The 20609-nt window shown below is 46.2% G+C and overlaps 1 protein-coding gene across 4 annotated transcripts in view; it reads right to left on the bottom strand.

The window, feature by feature from the left end:
• NBEAL1 (neurobeachin like 1) overlaps window positions 1-20609 on the bottom strand; it is a 312113-nt gene that overhangs the window by 35800 nt on the left and 255704 nt on the right. For 2 of the 4 annotated variants that reach the window (XM_082260720.1, XM_082260722.1), the window contains 8 exons: window positions 19677-19822; window positions 14143-14263; window positions 13597-13745; window positions 12330-12463; window positions 12079-12180; window positions 9495-9590; window positions 9234-9358; window positions 738-878 (listed from right to left, as the gene is read on the bottom strand). In XM_082260720.1, the coding sequence (XP_082116846.1) occupies window positions 738-878; window positions 9234-9358; window positions 9495-9590; window positions 12079-12180; window positions 12330-12463; window positions 13597-13745; window positions 14143-14263; window positions 19677-19822 (1014 nt within the window). The remainder of the gene's footprint in view (window positions 1-737; window positions 879-9233; window positions 9359-9494; window positions 9591-12078; window positions 12181-12329; window positions 12464-13596; window positions 13746-14142; window positions 14264-19676; window positions 19823-20609) is intronic. The other 2 variants (XM_082260721.1, XM_082260723.1) reach the window with 1 other exon arrangement.

Below are 20609 nucleotides of genomic sequence, written 5' to 3'. Positions count from 1 at the left end.
AACACTCTAACAGGGAACATGTTTTTCGTTCAGGAAATTACATTCATTCTATAATCGAATGTTAAAAGCAATCAAAATCTTGAATTACTTTCAAACACCATTTGTCATGTCATTGAGGCTAGGTTCACACTATTGCAATGTTAGACATCGCATGCGATTCACACCGCACTGCTGTGCAGATCACAAGCAATATCTGTGTGATGCAAATTCAGCCATACAGATTCTTTCTTTAGGCCGCACTGGAATCGGATCCCATAGGTGTTCACACCCATGCAATCGGATTCCTGCACCATTTGGCAGTTTGCACTGCGATCTGCGAGCCGATCTGGGGGTGTCATTAACTTTGTATTGATACCCACCGCGGTTCGCATAGGTCAGTGTGAACTGCCTGCGAGAGACATGCGATGCGAGAACTCGCACTGGAATCACGCTGGTTCCCGCATCGCAATAGTGTGAACCCAGCCTGAATGTGCTGCCAGGAATTTTCCTATGAATGATTGTTCCAAAATCTACTAGTGTATGACGAGCTTTACTGCCTTATCCCACACACTGCACACTGAAAAGCTAGGAGACCGCTTGCAAGGTCAGATAGCACCCCTGACCCGTGACAAAAGCTAAAAAGCAAACCCACCGTAAGTAAAGGAATATAAATCTTTCAGAGGTAAGCGTACAAAGTTATAACAATTTAGGAAATTAAATATTCAGATTCTTGCATAAGTCCAGTATAACAAAATCACCTTCCACTTTGAAGCTGGATGTGAAGTGTAGTGAAGGGTTCCACACGAATCAGATAATGCATGACGCCAGCAGCATTGGAATAATGTGTACCATAGTGAAAATTGTCAATCTTTCCAGAAGGATCTTCAAAATTTTCAAACCTGTAATTTAAATTTTAGAGACTGAGATACTGAAAAATATATATATCTGTAAAGTATACAAGTATTTCTAAAGATTTAGCTTCAAACGGGCTTTTTGAAGTGCAGCGTGCTTTTTAAGTACGTCCATTTGTCTTAAAGTGGTTGTAAGGGCTATATTTTTTCTTAAAATAACAATCGTGATATACTGCTCCGTGCAATGGTATTGCACAGAGAGGTCTCTAATCTCCCTTTCTGGGGTCCCCCACCAGTGATCTTCACGACTCCTCGTCTCAGAGTGCCCCCATAGCTCCCGCTGCTCTCAGTGAAGCTTGTGAGAGAAGGGAGAGGAGAGAGAGAACACCAGCAGCTGAGCACAGTGCTGGTTCGATTGAGGACTCCATTGAGTGTTTTAGGAACGGCTGGGGGGGGGGGGGGGGGGGCGCTGTTACTGGAAGTTTTTTTTTTACTTTAATGCAGAGAAAGGTAAAAAACATTTTGCCTCTAGAAGCACTTTAGGGTACAGTATTTAAATTCAAGGTGGATTACCTTATGTTAATATTGATAATCCAGTTTTTCCAATCAATTCTATAAAACAGACCCCAGATGTCTTCATAAATAGCATTTATCACGGCCCATGCTAACACAAGGAATGTGGTTATTCCTCGTAATAGCAAAACAAAGTTGATAAAAAAAATAAATAGTACAGTGTAAAAAAAAAAAACAACATAAAAAGAAACAATTAAAGCGCCCTCCTCCCCCTATGCTCATGTGCAAATGTGCACTTCAGTCCCGTACACATATGTAAATGGAAGTGTGGGTAAGATATCGACAGGAACATTACAGTGAGAGCAATAATTCTAGCACCAGACCCCCCTGTGTAACTCTAAACTGGTAATCTGTAAAGGCTTTAAAAGCATAGTTTATGGACACCTTAATGTACCATAGTTTGCTGCCATTCCATGGGCATCCGCACATTTTAAAGAGTGACAAGTTTGGTATCTATTTACTCAGCATAACGTCATCTTATATTTTAACAAATTTGGTATTAATTTGTGTTTGTGTGCACTAAAATTTATTAAGGTTTTTTTTAATTTTTTTTATTACATTCCTGCTGCCACCTCCCAGCCCTTTAGGAGCTTCTAAATGCCGGGAGGCGGGCATTTATGTGACCTCCATGATTGCCTGCTACAGCGGTGACATGATCAGGAAAGCTCCTGATTGCTAGTATGCATCGAGAGCTATTCCGTCCCTGCTGGTTAAAGCAGGACGAGCACTCATAGCACAGAAAAGTGTTTACATAAGGCTGCATATATGCACCCTCTCGGCACTAAAGCCCACCTACCGAGAGGCCACATACATGCGTACCATCAGCAGGAATAGGATAATTAACCAATGCACAAATATAATGTGATGTAAAAAATTGCAACACCCACCATTTTATTCTGCAGGGTGTCTGCTAAAAAATATATAATGTTCGGGAGTTCTAAGTAAAAAAAACGGAATTTTTGTAAAATCTTACCTGTAAAATTCCTTTCTCTGAGTCCTCCGACAGTCGCCGCCTCTTCATATTCGTCACATATGGGGTATTAGACTTTGCTCCGAAGGAGTAGCTAGGCAACAGAATATGTTAACATTAAAGCTTTTAACATATCCCACCCTCAAGGGGTGGTCCCCTCAGTCAATACCCTCCTACTTCCTGCAACCATATCTCAGTTTCAGTGGAATAGCAGTAGAGTATACAACCAAACCCCAAAAGAGGGGCGGGGGCGGCGACTGTCGGAGGACTCAGAGAAAGGAATTTTACAGGTAAGATTTTACAAAAATTCCGTTTTCTCTTACGTCCTCCGACAGTCGCCGCCTCTTCATATTCGTCACATATGGGGACGTCCCAAAGCAGTGCAAAAATGAGGGGTGGGAAACGCATCCGCGCCGAAAGGCAACGCAGTCTCCGCATCAAAGAAAGGAACCTTACCAAAGGAAGGAAACCAGCTGGGCTACAGGAAAAATAATTGCTCAACAGGAGCAACAACCCAGGAAAAGACAAAGAACCAGGGGATAAAAAACTTATCCCAACAGCCAGAGGTCCCCAAGGAGGGACCCTAGGGAATTGCCGCACTAAGAACCTTGCGGCCAAAGGAAGCATCCGCCGATGCCTGAACATCTACTTTGTAGAATTTTGTGAAAGTGTGCACGGTCGACCAGGTCGCCACCTTACACACCTGGGCTACAGAAGCCCCATGACGACAGGCCCAAGACGTACTCAGAGATCTAGTAGAGTGCGCCTTCACAGGCACAGGGGGAACCTTCCCCTGCAAGGCATAAGCCTGTTCAATGGTCTGCCTGATCCATTTGGCGATGGTAGAGGCCGACGCCGCCATGCCCTTCCGAGGACCCTCTGGAAGAACAAACAAGGAGTCCGTCTTTCGAAAAGACTCAGTCGATTTAAGGTAAACCCTTATCGCCCGAACAACATCCAAAGAATGTAGTCTCACCTCCTTTGGATGTTTAGGCTTCGCGCACAGCGAAGGCAAGACAATATCCTTATTAAGATGGAATTCCGAAACTCGCTTCGGAAGAAAAGAAGGATTAGGTCGCAAGACCACCTTATCCAAATGAACAACCAGATACGGAGACTTGCAGGACAAAGCCGCCAGCTCCGACACTCTGCGAGCCGAAGTGATCGCAACCAAAAAGGCGACCTTTTTGGACAACATAGACAACGAGATCTCCCTGATCTGTTCAAAAGGAGCACGTTGTAACACAGATAAAACGAGATTCAAGTCCCAAGGGGGCATAGGATCCCTCCTAGGAGGAACCAGATGCCGCACTCCCTGAACAAAAGTGCCAACCAAGGAGTTGGAAGCCACGGGACGTTGAAACAGAACGGCCAGCGCAGACACCTGACCCTTTATCGTAGCCAGCGCCAAACGCTGATCGACACCAGTTTGAAGGAAGGACAGCACTCGGGAAACCGAATACGTGCGGGGTGAAAACCCCCTGGACTCACACCAGGCAAAATAGGCCTTCCAAGTACGGTAGTAAACCTTCCCCGAGGAAGACTTCCTCACGTTGATCAAGGTATGAACGACCTCCGGGGAGAGACCCTTCTCCTTCAGGACCTCGGTCTCAACAGCCAGGCCGTCAAAGCCAGCGACTGTAAAGCAGGATGGTATATCGGCCCTTGAGACAGGAGATCGTCTCGAAGAGGCAGACGCCACGGGGCGTCGACCGCCAGATTCACGAGGTCTGCGTACCAGGACCGGCGAGGCCAGTCCGATGCCACAAGAATCACCGTGCTGCGTTCCGAGTGTAACCTGCGAAGGAACCTGGACAGCAACTGAATCGGTGGAAACGCGTACATCAGCTTGTACTGATGCCACGGGGCCACTAACGCGTCCGACGCGTCTGCCCGAGGGTCGCGCGTCCTTGCCACGAACCTTCTCACCTTATTGTTGAGATGAGACGCGAACAGGTCCACATCTGGAAGACCCCACTTCACGCACAACATCTGGAAGACAGCCGGGTGGAGAGACCATTCCCCCTGATCCAGGGTCTGGCGACTCAGATAGTCCGCCTGCCAGTTCTCCACCCCCGGAATGTGCACCGCCGTTATCGCCGGTACATGAGTCTCGGCCCAAGTCAGAATGTCGGCCACTTCTCGAGCCGCTCGGGCACTCCTGGTGCCCCCTTGGTGGTTGATGTAGGCCACCGCCGTGGCATTGTCCGTCTGCACCCGAACCGGGCAGCCCTGCAGCCGGTCCGTCCAGCGATGAAGACAGAGATTTATCGCACGCAATTCCAGAATGTTGATCGGAAGGGAGGACTCCCCCTCCGACCAAGTTCCCTGGGCGGACAGAACGCCCAGAACACCACCCCAGCCCGACAGGCTGGCATCCGTGGTGATCACCGTCCACGAGATAGGACGAAACGACTTGCCCCCGGACACCATCGGGGACTGGAGCCACCACAGAAGGTCTCTTCTGGTGCGATGACTCAACGAGATTTGAAGATCCAGAGATTGAGGTCGCCCGTCCCACATGGACAGGATCTCCGCTTGGAGACCCCGCGTGTGAAACTGGGCGAAGGGAATCGCCTCGAAGGCCGAGACCATCAATCCCAGACATCTCATGCACGTCCGCAGAGACGAGAGCCGAACGTCCCTGAGGGACCTGACTTCCTCCTGAAGAGTTCTGAGTTTGTCTTCCGGCAGGAAGACCTTCGTCTGCACCGAGTCCAGGATCATTCCCAGGTAGGGAAGACGAACCGACGGACTCAGTGTCGACTTTGGAAAATTTATCGTCCAACCAAACTCCTGCAGAGTTTGCATCGTGACAGACAGGTCCTTCTCCAGACCCTGGCTGGTCGCAGACCGAACCAGAATGTCGTCCAGATACCCCAGGACAGAAATGCCCTGGGCTCTCAATAATGCCAGAACCGGTGCAAGCACCTTGGTGAAAACCCGCGGAGCCGAGGCGAGACCAAAAGGCAACGCCACGAACTGGTAGTGATCCTCCGCAATGGCGAATCGAAGGTACCGCTGGTGACCCTCAAAAATGGGGATGTGAAGATACGCATCCTTCAAATCGATGGAGGCCATGAATTCCCCCGGAACCAGGGCAGCCACCACCGACCGCAGGGATTCCATGCGGAACTTGCGAACCCGCACAGAGCGGTTCAGATCCTTCAAGTCCAGAATTGGACGAACCTTGCCCTCCTTCCTGGGCACGGTGAACAGATTGGAATAAAACCCCCGAAATCTGTCCCGATGAGGCACCGGAACCACCACTCCCTGAGCCCTCAGGTCCCGCACCGCCAGGTGCAGGTCCCGTAAACGCTCTGGAGACAGCTGAAGATTTGAGGGAAAAAATATGCTCTCCGGCCGAGAGAGAAACTCGATCTTGTGTCCCGCACGCGGGCCAACCAGGGTTGAAGAAAACCGAGCAAGCGTCCCCCCACCCCAAAACTGGGTGAGGGCGCCCCTTCAGGCCGCACTGTTATGGGCTGCGGATCCGGACTGACCGGACTTCTGTTTCCCAGACCAGGGCTTCTTTTGAGAGCCTTGACCTTTGAACGGTTTGCCCTTGTAGTGCGACCGAAAGGCACGAAAGGACCCCTGAGGGGGCCGAAAATTAGCATGCTTCTTCCCAGAAGCCCCCTTAGCCTTGGGGAAATGGGGCAAGAGAGTGCTCTTACCTCCGGTGATCCCCTTAATCAACACATCCAAGGACTCTCCAAAAAGGCGAGACCCATCATAAGGCAGATTGGCTAAGGTCTTACGTGAAGATTGGTCCATCGACCAACATTTCAACCAAACCAGGCGGCGAGACAACACCGCCACGCTGTGCACACGTGCAGCCAACGGGACTAAGTCCAAGTCCGCATCACACAGATACATGACACCCTGGTGGATTTGATCCACCATATCCAGGGTCGCCGGCGAGGCCGAATCGGCCACTAGGACGCGCCTAAGCATCTGCGTCCAACTTGCGACAGCCTGGGCCGCCATGAGAGAGGCAAACAGAGCCTTAAGCATAGAACCCGTAATAGAGTAAGTATGACGGGCAAGAGACTCCAATCTCCTATCCCTGGCATCACGGAACATCGGGGAATCCTCTGCAGGAATCGCAGTGGATTTGTTTAAAACCGCAATTGCGTGATCCACCGGGGGTGGCACACACCACCGTTCATCAGTGGAAGGCGAGAAAGGATAACGCAGCTTGAACCTACTTGGCACAGCAAAAGGTTTGCGTAGATTGCGCCATTGTTCCTTAACAGCGCGCTGAAAATCATCATTGCAGGGAAAAACCTGCGGCGTCCTGCGTTTTCTCTGCGTCCCATAAGCCGCCAAGGCAGCGGGGGGACACACTTCATCCTGCAAACGCAGCGTTTGTTTTATGGAAGCAATCAATTCATCCATGATTGCAAGCTCTTCAGGCGAGCCAGGGGGAGAATTATCAACCCCTTCAACTTCAGCCTCCACCTCGGACCCCACTAGATCCAGGGAGGAGCGGGACCCCGATAAGGAGACCCCCGCCATAACAGCCCCATCACCTTCACCCTCAGAATCAGAGGAAAGAGAAACTCTGGGTCTCTTAGTAGATTGAGCAGCCACCAGCATCTGCACCTGAGCAGCAAGGCCAGCCACAATAGTGGCTAAATCCCCCCCTGGGGGGGAAACAGCGGTCCCCTGGCTATCCACCAAGGCGGTAGGAAATTTGCCCTCCTGAGAATCCATTGCCCCAATATCAAATGCCGGATAATAAAGGGTTAACTGCCCCTTTAACAAGCGCGGCGAGCGCAGCCCACCGCACCACACACAAGCACAATAAGACCCCCACAGGGACAATAAAACTGACACAGGCAATGGATAAGAAGGATATAACCTGAGGAGACCCTCGCCGCTGCTGCTGCCTCGATCGGTGTACCCAGGAGAAGAGGAAGTGATGCGACCAGGGCGCTCTATTAAAGCCTATGGGAGGCTACAAGAAAATGGCCGCCATGCATGTAGAACATGCGGCTGGAGCGAGTGTAGGCAAAATGGCGCCGTTTGGCGCCGAAACCGCCGCTCCACAGTACAGTAATGCACACATTTTAGCCATATATAAAAAACATGGTAGATCGCCGCAGCGATCGCTGTATAGTGCCCAAATATGCCACAAAACATGCCCCACAGCACACAGCTTCTCACACTGACAAAGCTGACACACATAGTGTCACACAGCTCCCCCCCCCCCCTTGCAGCCCACAGCATGCAGCCGAGTGATAGGGAGACAAACAGTGAGAACAGAGGCAGGTTACACAGTCCCAGACTGACACCCCCCCCCAGAAAGACAGGTCCCCACATAGATACACTTACCTCACAATGGCGTGGGGAACCCGCACAGGCGAACAAGCCGCTGCGCATGAGGCAGGGAGAGTCGCATACAAGACGCACAAAATGGGGGTTAAGAAACCGCACAGCGTCCAGTGAGGTAGCCACCTCACCAATCATCCCTGCACCGAACAGGGATGGGTCGTTCACTGTGCCAGGAGCGTTACCTGGCTGAACGCTCGATGGCAGGCTGGGAAGCCACTGACCCACGACCTGCGACCAGGGGGATCAGCCCGAGACCCAGCCCGCATGATCCTCTTCATCAGAAGAACTAACTAATGCTGACAAAAAGAACAGCTAAGTAAAGGTAGAGAGAAAACTCAAACAAAAAATCAAGAAAGAAGAAAGAGTCTGGGGCACAAAGCCCCAGCACAGAGAGAGCCAGCCACTCCTGACAAGCTAGACATTGAAACTGAGATATGGTTGCAGGAAGTAGGAGGGTATTGACTGAGGGGACCACCCCTTGAGGGTGGGATATGTTAAAAGCTTTAATGTTAACATATTCTGTTGCCTAGCTACTCCTTCGGAGCAAAGTCTAATACCCCATATGTGACGAATATGAAGAGGCGGCGACTGTCGGAGGACGTAAGAGAAAAAACATTTTTTTTTTTCATGCATGTGAGAAACGTCAGAATTGGCCTGGGGGTCAAGTGGTTGAGAAAATAGCAAAGAGATTCAAGGGATATAAGGTACAGTTCAGATGCAAAAATTGCTTGTAGGGTTCTTCTTTAAAGCAGTTGTATACCCCGCTTGGTGATTTTTACCCACAGGTAAGCCCAGAATAAGGCTTACCTGTAGGTAAAATAAATATCTCCTAAACCTGCACGGTTTAGGAGATATTCACCCTGCATGCAGCCGCTGACCTCAGCGGCGCATGCTCTCTGAAGGTCTGGCGTATCATACCGGAACTTTAGAGCTCCTTTACAGGTTATCAGTTTTGACTTACTCAGGAGGTCTGGTGTTAGAATTATTGCTCTCGCTCTGACTTTCGTGGCAATACCTCACATGTGTGGTTCGACTGCCATTCATATATGCGTGCGGGTCTGACGTGTGTGTGCATGGCGGAGTAGGGGGTGCACTTACATTTTTTTTATTAATATTTATTTTACTTAACCTTGGATTGGTTTTACATTATTCAGCATCACTGCAGCTGCAGTCAGAACCCTGGTAGAACCACTTAAACCAGAGGACGTATAGGTATGTCCATCTATGGCAAGTGGTTAAGTGGCCAACCTGCTGAAATCTCTGAGACACATCCAAAACACAGATGCAGATGAATCTTGGATGTGCATGGCACCAGATCTAAGAATATCACATAAGAAGAACAGTGGTATAGATTATGCGTCACATTGAAATCACATGATCCTACTCTTAACCACTGAGTGGAGATCTCAATCTGAAGACGGAGATGACCACTCACAAATGAACTAAGAACAAGCCGCAAAACAAGGCCCACTGTACCAAAAATCAGCTACATTCTGTTTAAATTCATGAAAATAACTTACTTTTCTTGTACACTTGCTGCATTTTTTTCATTCACCACACCAATGGGCTTAGACAGGTCCCTGAAGACAGCTGGGTTGTTTAGGTCCAGCTCTTCTGATGTATAATCTTGCAACACCCATGGGAACTGAAATTGAAAATCATCTCAATTTCAAACAAATCTACATTGTTTTATATCTAATATTATTTATATGTTTAAGGATTCCTAAAAATAATAAAAATGTTTCAGTTTTAAACATTGAATATTCATATCAGAAACTTACAACTGGGTACTGTGCAAGATCATTGTATGTTCTCCCAGCTATTGTGTTCACTTGAATGAGGTAGTCAAAGTTTGAAATCTCTCTGTTCACCCATTTCTAAAGAGTAAAACAAATGAAAAAACAACTTAAGCACAAAAGTCAGAAGTTTAGAAATTCATTTTTTCTTTTCCAATTTTCTTGGAGTTCATTAAGGCACTCGGGTCAGTAGGAGTTCTGGGACTATTGGTGCCTACAGGAGAATTGGACACTGGTAAACAGAAAACTGTAAGTTAGCCAGGTATAACCCATCCCACTCCCATTATATTTCAGTTTTGTGGAAAAGCAGTAGCAGGAGGAATGGACCATAAAAGACAAAGTAAAATCAGATACTCCCACAACACAGTTCAAACATTTGAAACAGTTCTGAAAAAAAGAACCATAGTTTCCGAACATTTTACATCTCTTTATAATGACAAGATGTATTCTTGATCTCCCTACACAATACAGTTAATTGTATTACCTTGAGATCTGCCAGATTTAGCCTTAGGCAGCCAATAGATGATATGATTTTCTTTCCTTCCACTATGGGTGCACGGGTGGCACGGGGAGCATTTCCAGCTGGCAGAATATGATTACTGCTAGCGGCTATAGCCACACATGCCAAAAATCCAACAAGCTGGTTGTACCCAAGTCAAATTGATGGATCGACTTGGGTACATTCAGCCTGCCTACACATGAACTGACTGATTTTCCATGAATGTATGGCCAGCTTTTTTTTTTCCCTTTCCTTTTTTTTTTGTACCGGTCCTGGGGGTACTGCAATACCATGTCAATGCGTGATATGGACAGAGAAAGGTCTTCTTCCATCTCCCTGGTCTAAAATGTGTTTACTATATGGTCCCCAGATAGGGGAGAGATTACATAGCAGATATTAAACTAACAACAACAGTTACTAAGCCTGATCTTAGCAAAAGACTGAGAAACAATATATATGGCCAGCTTTAGTTTTTACTAAAGGGGAATACAGCTCAGGACTTACGGTAATTCAGTTTGGACATTCCACACATTCATTTCAACAATGCAGTGTTCTTAAAACAGAAGGTATTTGCATATCTCAATTCCATAACAGATCCTTATTCCTCTTTTTTGCATAGTTTGTAGAGCCATGAAAATCATTCCTTTATGCACCTGTGGCCAGTTTACATCCAGAACTGCTGGTTTTTAGTACAGATACAGCCTAATACAGTGGCTAAGTGGTTAGTACTTAAACCTAGCAGCATTAGGGTCATAGGCACTACCTGCCTGGAGTTGCATGTTCCCCCTGTGCCTGTTTCTTCCAGGTACTCCGGTTTTCTCCCACACTCCAAAAAACATGCTGGTAGGTTATTTAGCCCCTGTCTAAATTGGCCCCAGTATGTATGTATGATTGTGAGTTAGGGACTTTAGATTTTAAGCTCCTTGAGGGCAGGGAATGATGTCAATGCACAATATATATGTAAAACGTTACATAAACCGATGGCGCTATAGAAGTATCTGAAATATAAATAAAATATCATGGAGCCATTTATTCCAAACTGCATACAACTGTTAAGGATATCTGTACTACAAACTAGTGGTTCTAGATATTCAGGGGCATCTTATAAAATTGGAATATCATCAAAATGTTAATTTATTTCAGTAATTCAATTCAAAAAGTGAAACTCATATATTTTATATAGATGCGTTACACACAGAGTGATATACTGCAAGCATTTCTTGAGAGAGAGAAATGCTTGAAATATATCACTCTGTGTGTAAAACATCTATATAAAATATATGTTTCACTTTTTTAATTGAATTACTGAAATAAATTAACTTTTTGATGATATTCTAATTTAATGAGATGCACCCGTGCACTTAGAAGCATAAAGGAATGATTTTAATGGCTCTTCCCACTGTCCTAAAGAAATATACCCCTTATCTTTGGATCTGTGATGGAACTTGTCAGAATAGCTGTTACCTAAAGCAAACAAAGATCCCACTGCTTAATGCCTAAAAGGAGTACTAGTTTTGAGGTAGGTATGTGGTTGTCTGCGGTGCTGCACAGGTGTGCGCTGCCCCAGAACTAGCACCAGTTTTAATAGTTGGAAACTGACAACCATTGGTGTATAGTGGGAATCTTGGCTGTAAAAGGTTTTATTAATTTAGGTGGTTCCATTTAAATAAACTGCCAAACACTGGAGGAGCAGAAGGGGATGTAACACAGTAGTTTTACATAAATGTAAATATGAAATGAATCCTAGCATTGGTCTTAAGGGCTGTATACACGCGCCGAATATCGGGCAAATGGAGGCAGGTTCAGCTTCTGTCAAAGGGCATGACTGAAAAAGGTCTGCCATTCGGCATCCGCTGATCAACGTGTTCTGGCGAGGGGGGGGCATCCTCCTGTCAGAACACAATAGCTTAACAGGGGACTAGCTGTACTATACGGTATATACTATATATAATGGATTGTTACTATAGGATCTCCTCCCGAGCTCTTTAGGTTTCTTTTGTACAGCCCGTTGGGTTGAATGAAAAAAAAAAACTCACAGTGTGTACCAGGCTTTAGGAAATGTATTCCTACCTGTGTCAGGCCAGAAGCCTTAAGCAGCTCCTGCGGTGACCGGGTACCATAAAGATTTGGAAGACGTAATGAAAGAATGCGGCTGTATACCTTATTCCTGACCTGAATAAAAAAAAAAAAAAAAAAAGAATGGGTGAGCTGGAGCCAAATATTAACTGCTTCCAATAAAAGGGGTAGACCTTTCACACATGAGCTATCACAACAGAATTTTAAAATCCAATGAAAAGCTTTAAAAACCTCAAATATTTCACCTCTTTTTTGAAATTCAAGAAGTAATTTGTTTGATCAATAAGAAAGATTTCCAAGGCTGATCTTCTTAAGTTGTATCGACGCAAGTGAATTTCTCTGATCTGCGAAAGGAGCCACTTGAAATCATAACCAACACCTATTCGCAGAAGATTGGAAACAAATTAGATTAAGTACAGACCTGCTACAATCACACGATAAACACTTTTTACTATGTAACCAGAAATAGATCAAAAACATAAAAAAATTAACAGATGAACTCAGAAGCATCTCAAACTGATTTGAAATGCAAGCTAAGTGCACCCAGAAGTATGCAACATATGCCGTTGACACAGGCCCTTATGAAATTTAGTTAAAGACATAATTGATGTAACCCTGAATGTCTCTTTAAAAGCATTTAACACATTTATACTCATAAAGCAGAAATGAAGGCAAAGCCCTATTGGGGAGATTTCCCTTTAGTTTTTGTCCTATAACCGAAACAGGAAGTGGGAGGAAATCTCTCCAAAGTGAGGGAAATCCCTGGTAGTCACCAGAACTAATGTCCCGAATGGAAGATATCCATCTATTTCTGTTGTGGTGGCCATTGAAAACTTTGGATTTTCTTTCACTTTGGTGATAAACGTTACTAGGACAAATATGGCCCTTTTCCACTGTAAGTACCGGCTCGGCTCTACTCGGCCCTGCTTGGCCCGGTTTGCTTTTCCACTGCTGGTACCACATGGTACGGTGTTGGAACGGTTTGGTACGGTACAGTATGGTTTGCTTTTCCACTAAAGTAGTACTAAAGTTAAGTGGGTGGGATAACAACGAGGTGGGTGGGATTCTCTGACCAATCAGTGGCTAGTAGTGACTGCATGCAAAGGATTGTGGGATACGATACCGGGTATGGTACCCTCTTGGAACCACAATCGAGGTGGTACTGTTTTTGAGAGCCGTACCGTTCGGTTCCATGCAGTGGAAAAGCGCCGCCGTACCGTACCGAACCGTTCCTACACCATACCATGCGGTACCAGCAGTGGAAAAGCACAAAAGCGAGCCGAACCATTCGGTTCCATGCAGTGGAAAACCGCCAATAGAGTGGGAGAATCTCTGTAACAGGGACACAGACAGCAATTAAAAACTAACAGATGTTCTAATCCCTCTACACACTCTAAATGAGAAAAAAAAAGTTTTGCCTTTAGTTTAATTAAATGCTACTATAATATAACATGCATATTATTGGTGCATATACAAGTAAGTGAATGTAAAAAAGTTAACTGAAACAATGACCTTCTTCTTTTTCTGTGCTGCCATCAAAGAAATATATATGTTGAGTGGTGACCTCTAATCGACCAGAAATCACGTCCAATATAGTGATGAGTTCACACTCCTCGGACAACACTGTTTTCTCCTTTTGACTTTGCTCTTCTTTCTCACCTCTAAATGAAAAGATATTTGATATGAGTACATCTCATCTCAACATACAATTGAAATTACACTGCACACTGTGTTACACTGCACAGAACACTCCCATAATTCTCCACGCTTACTATTCTCTTCAACAACACAAACTGACTGAGCAGGATGTATGTATATCTGTATTTCCCTATGATTCTAAAGAGAGCATTTGATCCCAAAACAGGATTTGAATTACGAAAGCATTCTCCTGTTAAAATGATGGTGGCGAGGATTTCATTTCAGAGGACTGTCCAACACTGCATATGTTAAGGCTTTGATTGCAAACAGGTCAAACAGAAGCAAAACTTTTATAAAAATAACAAAGGAACATGAGTGTGCATGCAGCATGAAAATTATATAAATGAACTTTAACCATACGCTGTAACTGTGTTGTCCTCCTCAGGAAGCTCAAGTCCATCATCTTCTACCTCACTAACTTTCACCTGCTTTACCGCTTCCAGCAGAAGTGACTCACTTGATGGTTCGGTTTGCTGAACACCTGTATATTATGAATAAATACATATGAGTCACAATGTAAATGAGATCATATTTACCATTCATACTGCCCTAGACACATGTGCATGGTGACACCCTTTTGTAAAAGGTCCATCGCTAATATTACATGAGTATTTAGGGGAAAAAATTCGATTTTTGACTTACCATAAAATCCATTTCTCTGATGTTTATTGACTGACACAGCTCTTAAATTCTTCTTAACCATTGGGTTATACTGCCCCCTACAGGAGTAGGACACTGGGCAGAAAAAAGCTTGACTACAACTATGGGCAGTCCCAGGGGGTATACACCCACTCTCAGCTATAGGCACTCAGTTTTGTTACAAACAGTAACAGAAGAAAGCCAACTCCACAGAGGGGTGGGTGAGTGGCTGTGTCCATCAATGAACATCAGAGAAATGGATTTTACGATAAGTCAAAAATCCCATTTTCTCTTTCGTTCATTGACGGACACAGTTTCTGATTCTTCTCAACTATTGGGATGTCCCAAAGCAGTGTTAAACATGAGGGGTGGGAAAAACATCAGAAAAAAATTTCCGAAAGCTAACCATAGCCAACCAGACAACATGGAGCTCAACCATAAACAACTGCAGCTCACCTGAAAAAACAAAACACCCTCAACGAGGACCAGGTCCTCTAAACAGTAGCCAGCAAAATCTTGCAGCCAAAAGAAGCATCAACAGATGCCAACACATTCACTTTATAAAAATCTTGTAAAAGTGTGCACCAACGACCAGGTGGCTGCCTTGCAAACATGCGTCACTAACGCTTGATGACGGAAAGCCCAGGAGGCACTAAGCGCCCGAGTAAAGTGCTCCTTGACAGAGAAAGGAGGAACCTGACCCCTGATGCAATAGGCCTGAACCACCCGAGTCTGATCTGTCTGGAAATGGTCGCAGAAGAAGCGGACAACCCTTTGTAAGGTCTGTCCGTAGCTGCCAGGTACACCCTAATTGCCCAGACCACATCCAAGGCATGCAAGGTAATTTGCTTTGGATGCTTAGCCTGGGACAAAGGGAAGGCAAAACAATGTCTTTATTCAAATGACAGTGAGAGACCACCTTAGGAAAGAATGACGGACAGGGGCAAAGCACCACCTTATCCTTGTGAATCACCAATAAGGTGAACGACAGGATAACGCCGCCAGTTTCGACACCCTGCACGCATAGGTAATAGCCACCAAAAAAAAGGCCACCTTCCGGAGCAGCTTAAGCAGGGAAACCTCCCAATATTTTTCAAAGGGAGGCTTCTGTAGAGCTGAAAGCACCACATTAAGATCCAAGGGCGGCAACGGAGCCCGCACTGAAGGAACCAAATGTTGGACACCCTGAAGAAAGGTATGTACCATTGAGTGTGAGGCCAAAGGTCATTGAAAAAAGACCGCCAAAGCCGATATCTGACCCTTGATAGTACTCACGGCCAATTTCTGTTCAACCCCCAATAAAGTAAGGTTAAGATCTGATCCACCGAGAAGGAGCGAGGATTAACCCCAAGAGACTCACCACGCAATGTACGTCTTCCACATACGATGGTAGATCTTCCTAGAAGTAGATTTCCTAGCTTTCCACAGTGTAGGAAGCACTGACTCAGACAAACCTCCATCCTTTAGCACCTGGCATTCAACAGCCAAGCCATAAAAGCCAGTGACTGTAAAGCAGGATGGAAGATCGGTCCTTGGGACTGCAGATCCTCCTTGAGAGGAAGCCCCCAAGGAGCATCGGCGACCAACTGTACCCGATCAGCGTACCAAGACCGACGAGGTCAGTCTGGACGGAATTCCTTCTGCTTTGACCCTGCACAGGAGTGGTGGCAGAAATTTGAGAGGGCTGGAATGAATCGGTCAGCCCACCTTAGAATGCTGGCTACTTACTGAGCCGCCAGGACACTACTTGTGCCCCCTTGGTGATTGACATAAACCATGGCTTTTGCATTGTCCAAATGAATTCGCACCGGACACCCCTGAAGACGAATTGTCCAGTGAGCCAGACAAAGGCTGATCGCTCAGAGTTCCAGAACAGTAATCAGCAGTCTGGACTATGCCAGAGTCCAGACCACCTGAGCACATCTGTGATGATGACGCCTCACCACCCGGACAGGCTGGCATCCGTGGTGACAACCGCCCAGTACAGGGGGAGAAAGGATTTTCCCTGTTGAAATGCCAGAGAACGAAGCCACCTCTAGAGACCATGGATCCTTTTCCCATTTCACCAGAATCTCTTTAGCCGAGATCTTGTGTGGAACTGTGCAAACAGACCATCTCAAGGGTGGACACCATCAGGCTCAGCACCCGCAGCCAAGCCCGAAGGGATGACCGTCTGCTGAACAAAAGAAGCTGAATTGCCTCCTGTAATGTCCAGAGTTTTTCCAGAGGAATACAAACCGATAATGCTTCTTGCTCCCACGGCAAAAAGGAGGAAGCATTGGTGACCAACACATATTAGAATATGCAGGTAGGCGGCCTTGACGTCGATAGAAGCGAGAAGAAATCCCCCTGATATAGGACTCCAAATAGAACTTCTGTACTCGCATTAACAGTTTAGCACCTTGAGGTCCAGAATTGGACGTACCTTGCCTTACTTCCTGGGAACTGTAAAGAGTTTTGAGTAAAACCCCCTGAAAATATTCCTAAATCAGAACCAGAACAAACACCCCTTGAAGGAACAAGTCTTGCACTACCTCAAAAAGACCCGTAAGTGATCTGGGGACAAGTGCAGGTTGGAGGGGAAGAACCTTTAAAGAGGATAAGACCGAACTCGATCTTGTAGCCTGACCGAATAACTGTGGACAATGTGTTCTATACCAGGAAGGTTCATGGACTTGGAAACCAGCAAAGACGTTCCCCACCCCAGATACGGATGAGGCCGCCCCTTCATGCAGAGGCAGCCTTGTCTGCAGGTCTGGAAAAGCCTGCTCGTGGCTTGCCAGACCAAGTCGTCTTGGAACCTCCGGTGGAGGCCCTGACTTTTGATCCCTTGTCTTGAGACCCTGAGGGATGAAAAAACCTCTTCTGAGCCAAGGAGAATGGCCCACGTCTACGACAGGGCTCCTTGCCCTAGGTAGCCTGCAGAAGAAGAGTACTCTTCCCTAGAAGTCTGGTCAGCCAGATAATATGCTGAAGGACCACTGCTGATACAGACAGCCTAGAAATCAAAGGAGCCGCATCCAAGAGGCATCACAGATAAACTGTAGCCCCTGAACCAACTGATCCTCCAGCTCCACAAAGACAGGGGAAGCCATTTCCCCTCCAGGTCCCGGCTAGAGGAGCCAGTAGAGTCGCTATATGCTAAGCTCACCTGGAAAACATAATCAGGGGAGGCCGCCAACTGTGATCCTGCAAAAGGGGACTCTGGCCAATGGCTCACGAATGAATCACCTACTAGACCCCACAAAAAAAAAACAAGGGGGTCGCCCTTCGAGCCCTCCATAGAGGGCATAATAGAAAATAGCCCCCTTAAAAGGGGGCCGCCCACTGTGACGCAGATGTGCAAGCAGCGTACCCTGATGGTCCTGCATCGCTAAAAGGGGCAGATGCCCCACACAATAATGGCGGTAAAGCTGTCATTAAAAAATTAAGAGCCATCTCTTCCAAGGCAGGCGCTAAGCTGACCACATGGCCTAGCAGGCCCCAAGCTGCGGCCTACATTTTTGTGGAGGCCCAGCTGCAAGTCCACAAGTCCCAGCCCAGCAGATACCCAAAGGAAGAGTGGGGGCTTCAGCTAAACTCACTGGGGCCGCCCCAAAACGATGGCACCTGTCTCGGGCCCATGGCTTAGCAGGCCGCGGTCTAGTAGCCGCAACCCGTGGCCCAATTTTTTGGGGGTGCCCAGCAGCTTGGACACGAGCCCAGTGGAGCTGATCCCCCAGGGGCAGCAGAGGGCGAATGCCCAAACCGGAGGCAGTGGCTTCAGCCATCCTCACAGGGGCAAACTCACATAGTTTTCGACAAGTAGGCCTGCAAAGCTGCGGCCCAAATTTTTGTCCCAGATCAGGCTGCGTGAGCTGCGTACCCGCAGATGCTAAACTATCCGCTCCCCCAGCCCAACAACCGCCGCAGGGAGCCCAGAGGACATCCCTGCCCTAGTCACCATCCCCCAGGGTGGTAGGGGGTGGCCCAAAAACCCACAGTGACTACCAAAATTTTAGAGGGGCTGGGGGGAAGGAGGGGATACCTGGGGGTCCCACTGTCCCAGGGAGGGGCCCACGTCCACCTCAAAAGCCTCCAGGAGTAGAGGGGGGACAGGTACTTACCATACCAAGAACAGGGTGGGCACCGCTCCGGACAGACCATCACTCCATCATAATGTGAGTGCTGTCGGCCAGGAGAAACGCTGCGACTCAGTTCGAGGCCAAGTGAAATGCGTCCTCGCGAGATGTTTAACTCGCAGGCCAGCCCCTGTCCAGTGGGGCTATGTCACGGCCGACCTAGCGTGGAGCTTTAGTCTGCACACGCTTGCTGGCCAGACTGAGGGGACCCTCTAGATCTAGATTATCCAGTCCATCGCCCAGTCTGGCAATTGATTGTAGATTCTCACAGGAACAAAATAACAAAGATAGGAAAAAATTCCATTTAAAAGGAAAAAAATTGCCAGGACCAGAGATCCCAACAAGGAACTAGGTCCTTACTCCTGCCTATAGCTGAGAGTGGGTGTATTCTCCCTGGGACTGCCCATAGGCATAGTCAAGCTTTTTCCTGCCTAGTGTCCTACTCCGGTAGGGGGCAGTATAACCCAATGGTTAAGAAGCTGTGTCCGTCAACGAACGAAAGAGAAAAAAACTAATATGTGCACATTTTGGTTTTTGTATGTCTAAATATCAATGGTCTGTACAGTCCACCTATGAAAAGGCTACAGATAAAAAGAGAATAACTAATTGTAAATTGAAAATTCATGACTCTTCTTGGTAAGTCTCTGTACCCACAGTTTCTTGGAGGTTTAATACAATTAAAATGAAATACAATTAGAATATCTACTGAATAATGGTAATTGTAGCCATGTATATATAGCTGGCAATAAATTATACAATTTCCTTATTCAATTTCCTTTAGATTTACCTTCAACTATGTAGTGCAAGGGGCCTGCCTTATTGCATACAAATTGAAAGTGTTTAGGTTTGACCTGATATTATATGGTTTTTGGTAAATCTAAAGGAAAATTGTACAGGAGAATTGTATAATGTATGGTCAACCAGTCACATTGATCTGACAATCAATGGAACTCAACAGCCTGATACATTCACACCACACTCCACTTTTTTTACATGTGTATAGGGAATTAAATGACAATTATTCTGCAGAAAGACCCCAAGTTAAAATATTGTAGATACAATCTAATTTAATGAATTCCTATTCACCTAACAGGTACATTAATAAAGCGCACTACCTTGTTAATGTAAACTTACCCAGGTTATCGCGCAAATTACTTGCTTCAGAATGGGGATCAAAATTAATGTTTTGGATCAGTTTGAGCCTCATTCGGGAGTAATTCTCAACATTGGAAAGTTTCCAATGTTCCAAGTTGTCTTTCCTGTCAACAGGAAATGTAGCACTAAATAACAACAAATGAAATTATTCAACACCTTAAAATATTATCACTAATATAAAAAGGAAAATACATTATTTTAGATATTGTACTTATGTAAATCTTTTTTTCAAAGTATATATTGGGTAGGTAAACACAGAGACAACTAATGTATGGGTGTAACCCTTTAAATTAGGGCACTAACTGTAAAAATAAAATTAACTGCTCCAGTTTAGCATATTCCAGTTTAACGGAAACAAAGCAAAGATGCTAACGCTGGACCCAGCTAAAAGACTAAAAGGTGTGACAGGATAGGATGCCCAAGGAGAGGAACAAACAAGCCCTAAAGAACCGGTAAGTGGTTTAACCAAAAAATATACCAATTGTACTAAAATTAAAATACATGCCTTTCATTTCCTGAACTAGATGAGAACCAGATGGAACCATTCTATGGGAATCTTGAAGAAACCAGGTGTAGCTGGTTTAAACATGAATCTGCAGACTGCAATGGCCACAATAATACAAGACAATCAGAACAGATGCCAACCTAAAGCGGTAGTAAACTCTGCCTTTGAACTTGTACCTAAAGGTAGGCCTATAAAAAGGCTTACCAGTAGGTATAGTGAATATCTTCTAAACTAGCAGTGTTTAGGAGATATTCACCCTGGATGTGGCAGGTGACGTCACTGGCGCATATGCTGTGAAGGTACGGCGTTATTCATGCCATCCCTTCAGAGCTCAGTGCCGTGGCTGTGACTCCCGCACGTGTGCGTGAGTGATGTCATCACGGCTCGGCAATCCAATGGGCCGCAGC

This window comes from Pelophylax lessonae (assembly GCF_965119305.1).
Source record: "Pelophylax lessonae genome assembly, chromosome: 6".
Classification (NCBI taxonomy): Eukaryota; Metazoa; Chordata; class Amphibia; order Anura; family Ranidae; genus Pelophylax; species Pelophylax lessonae.
This window is presented reverse-complemented; position numbering and strand designations above follow the sequence as displayed.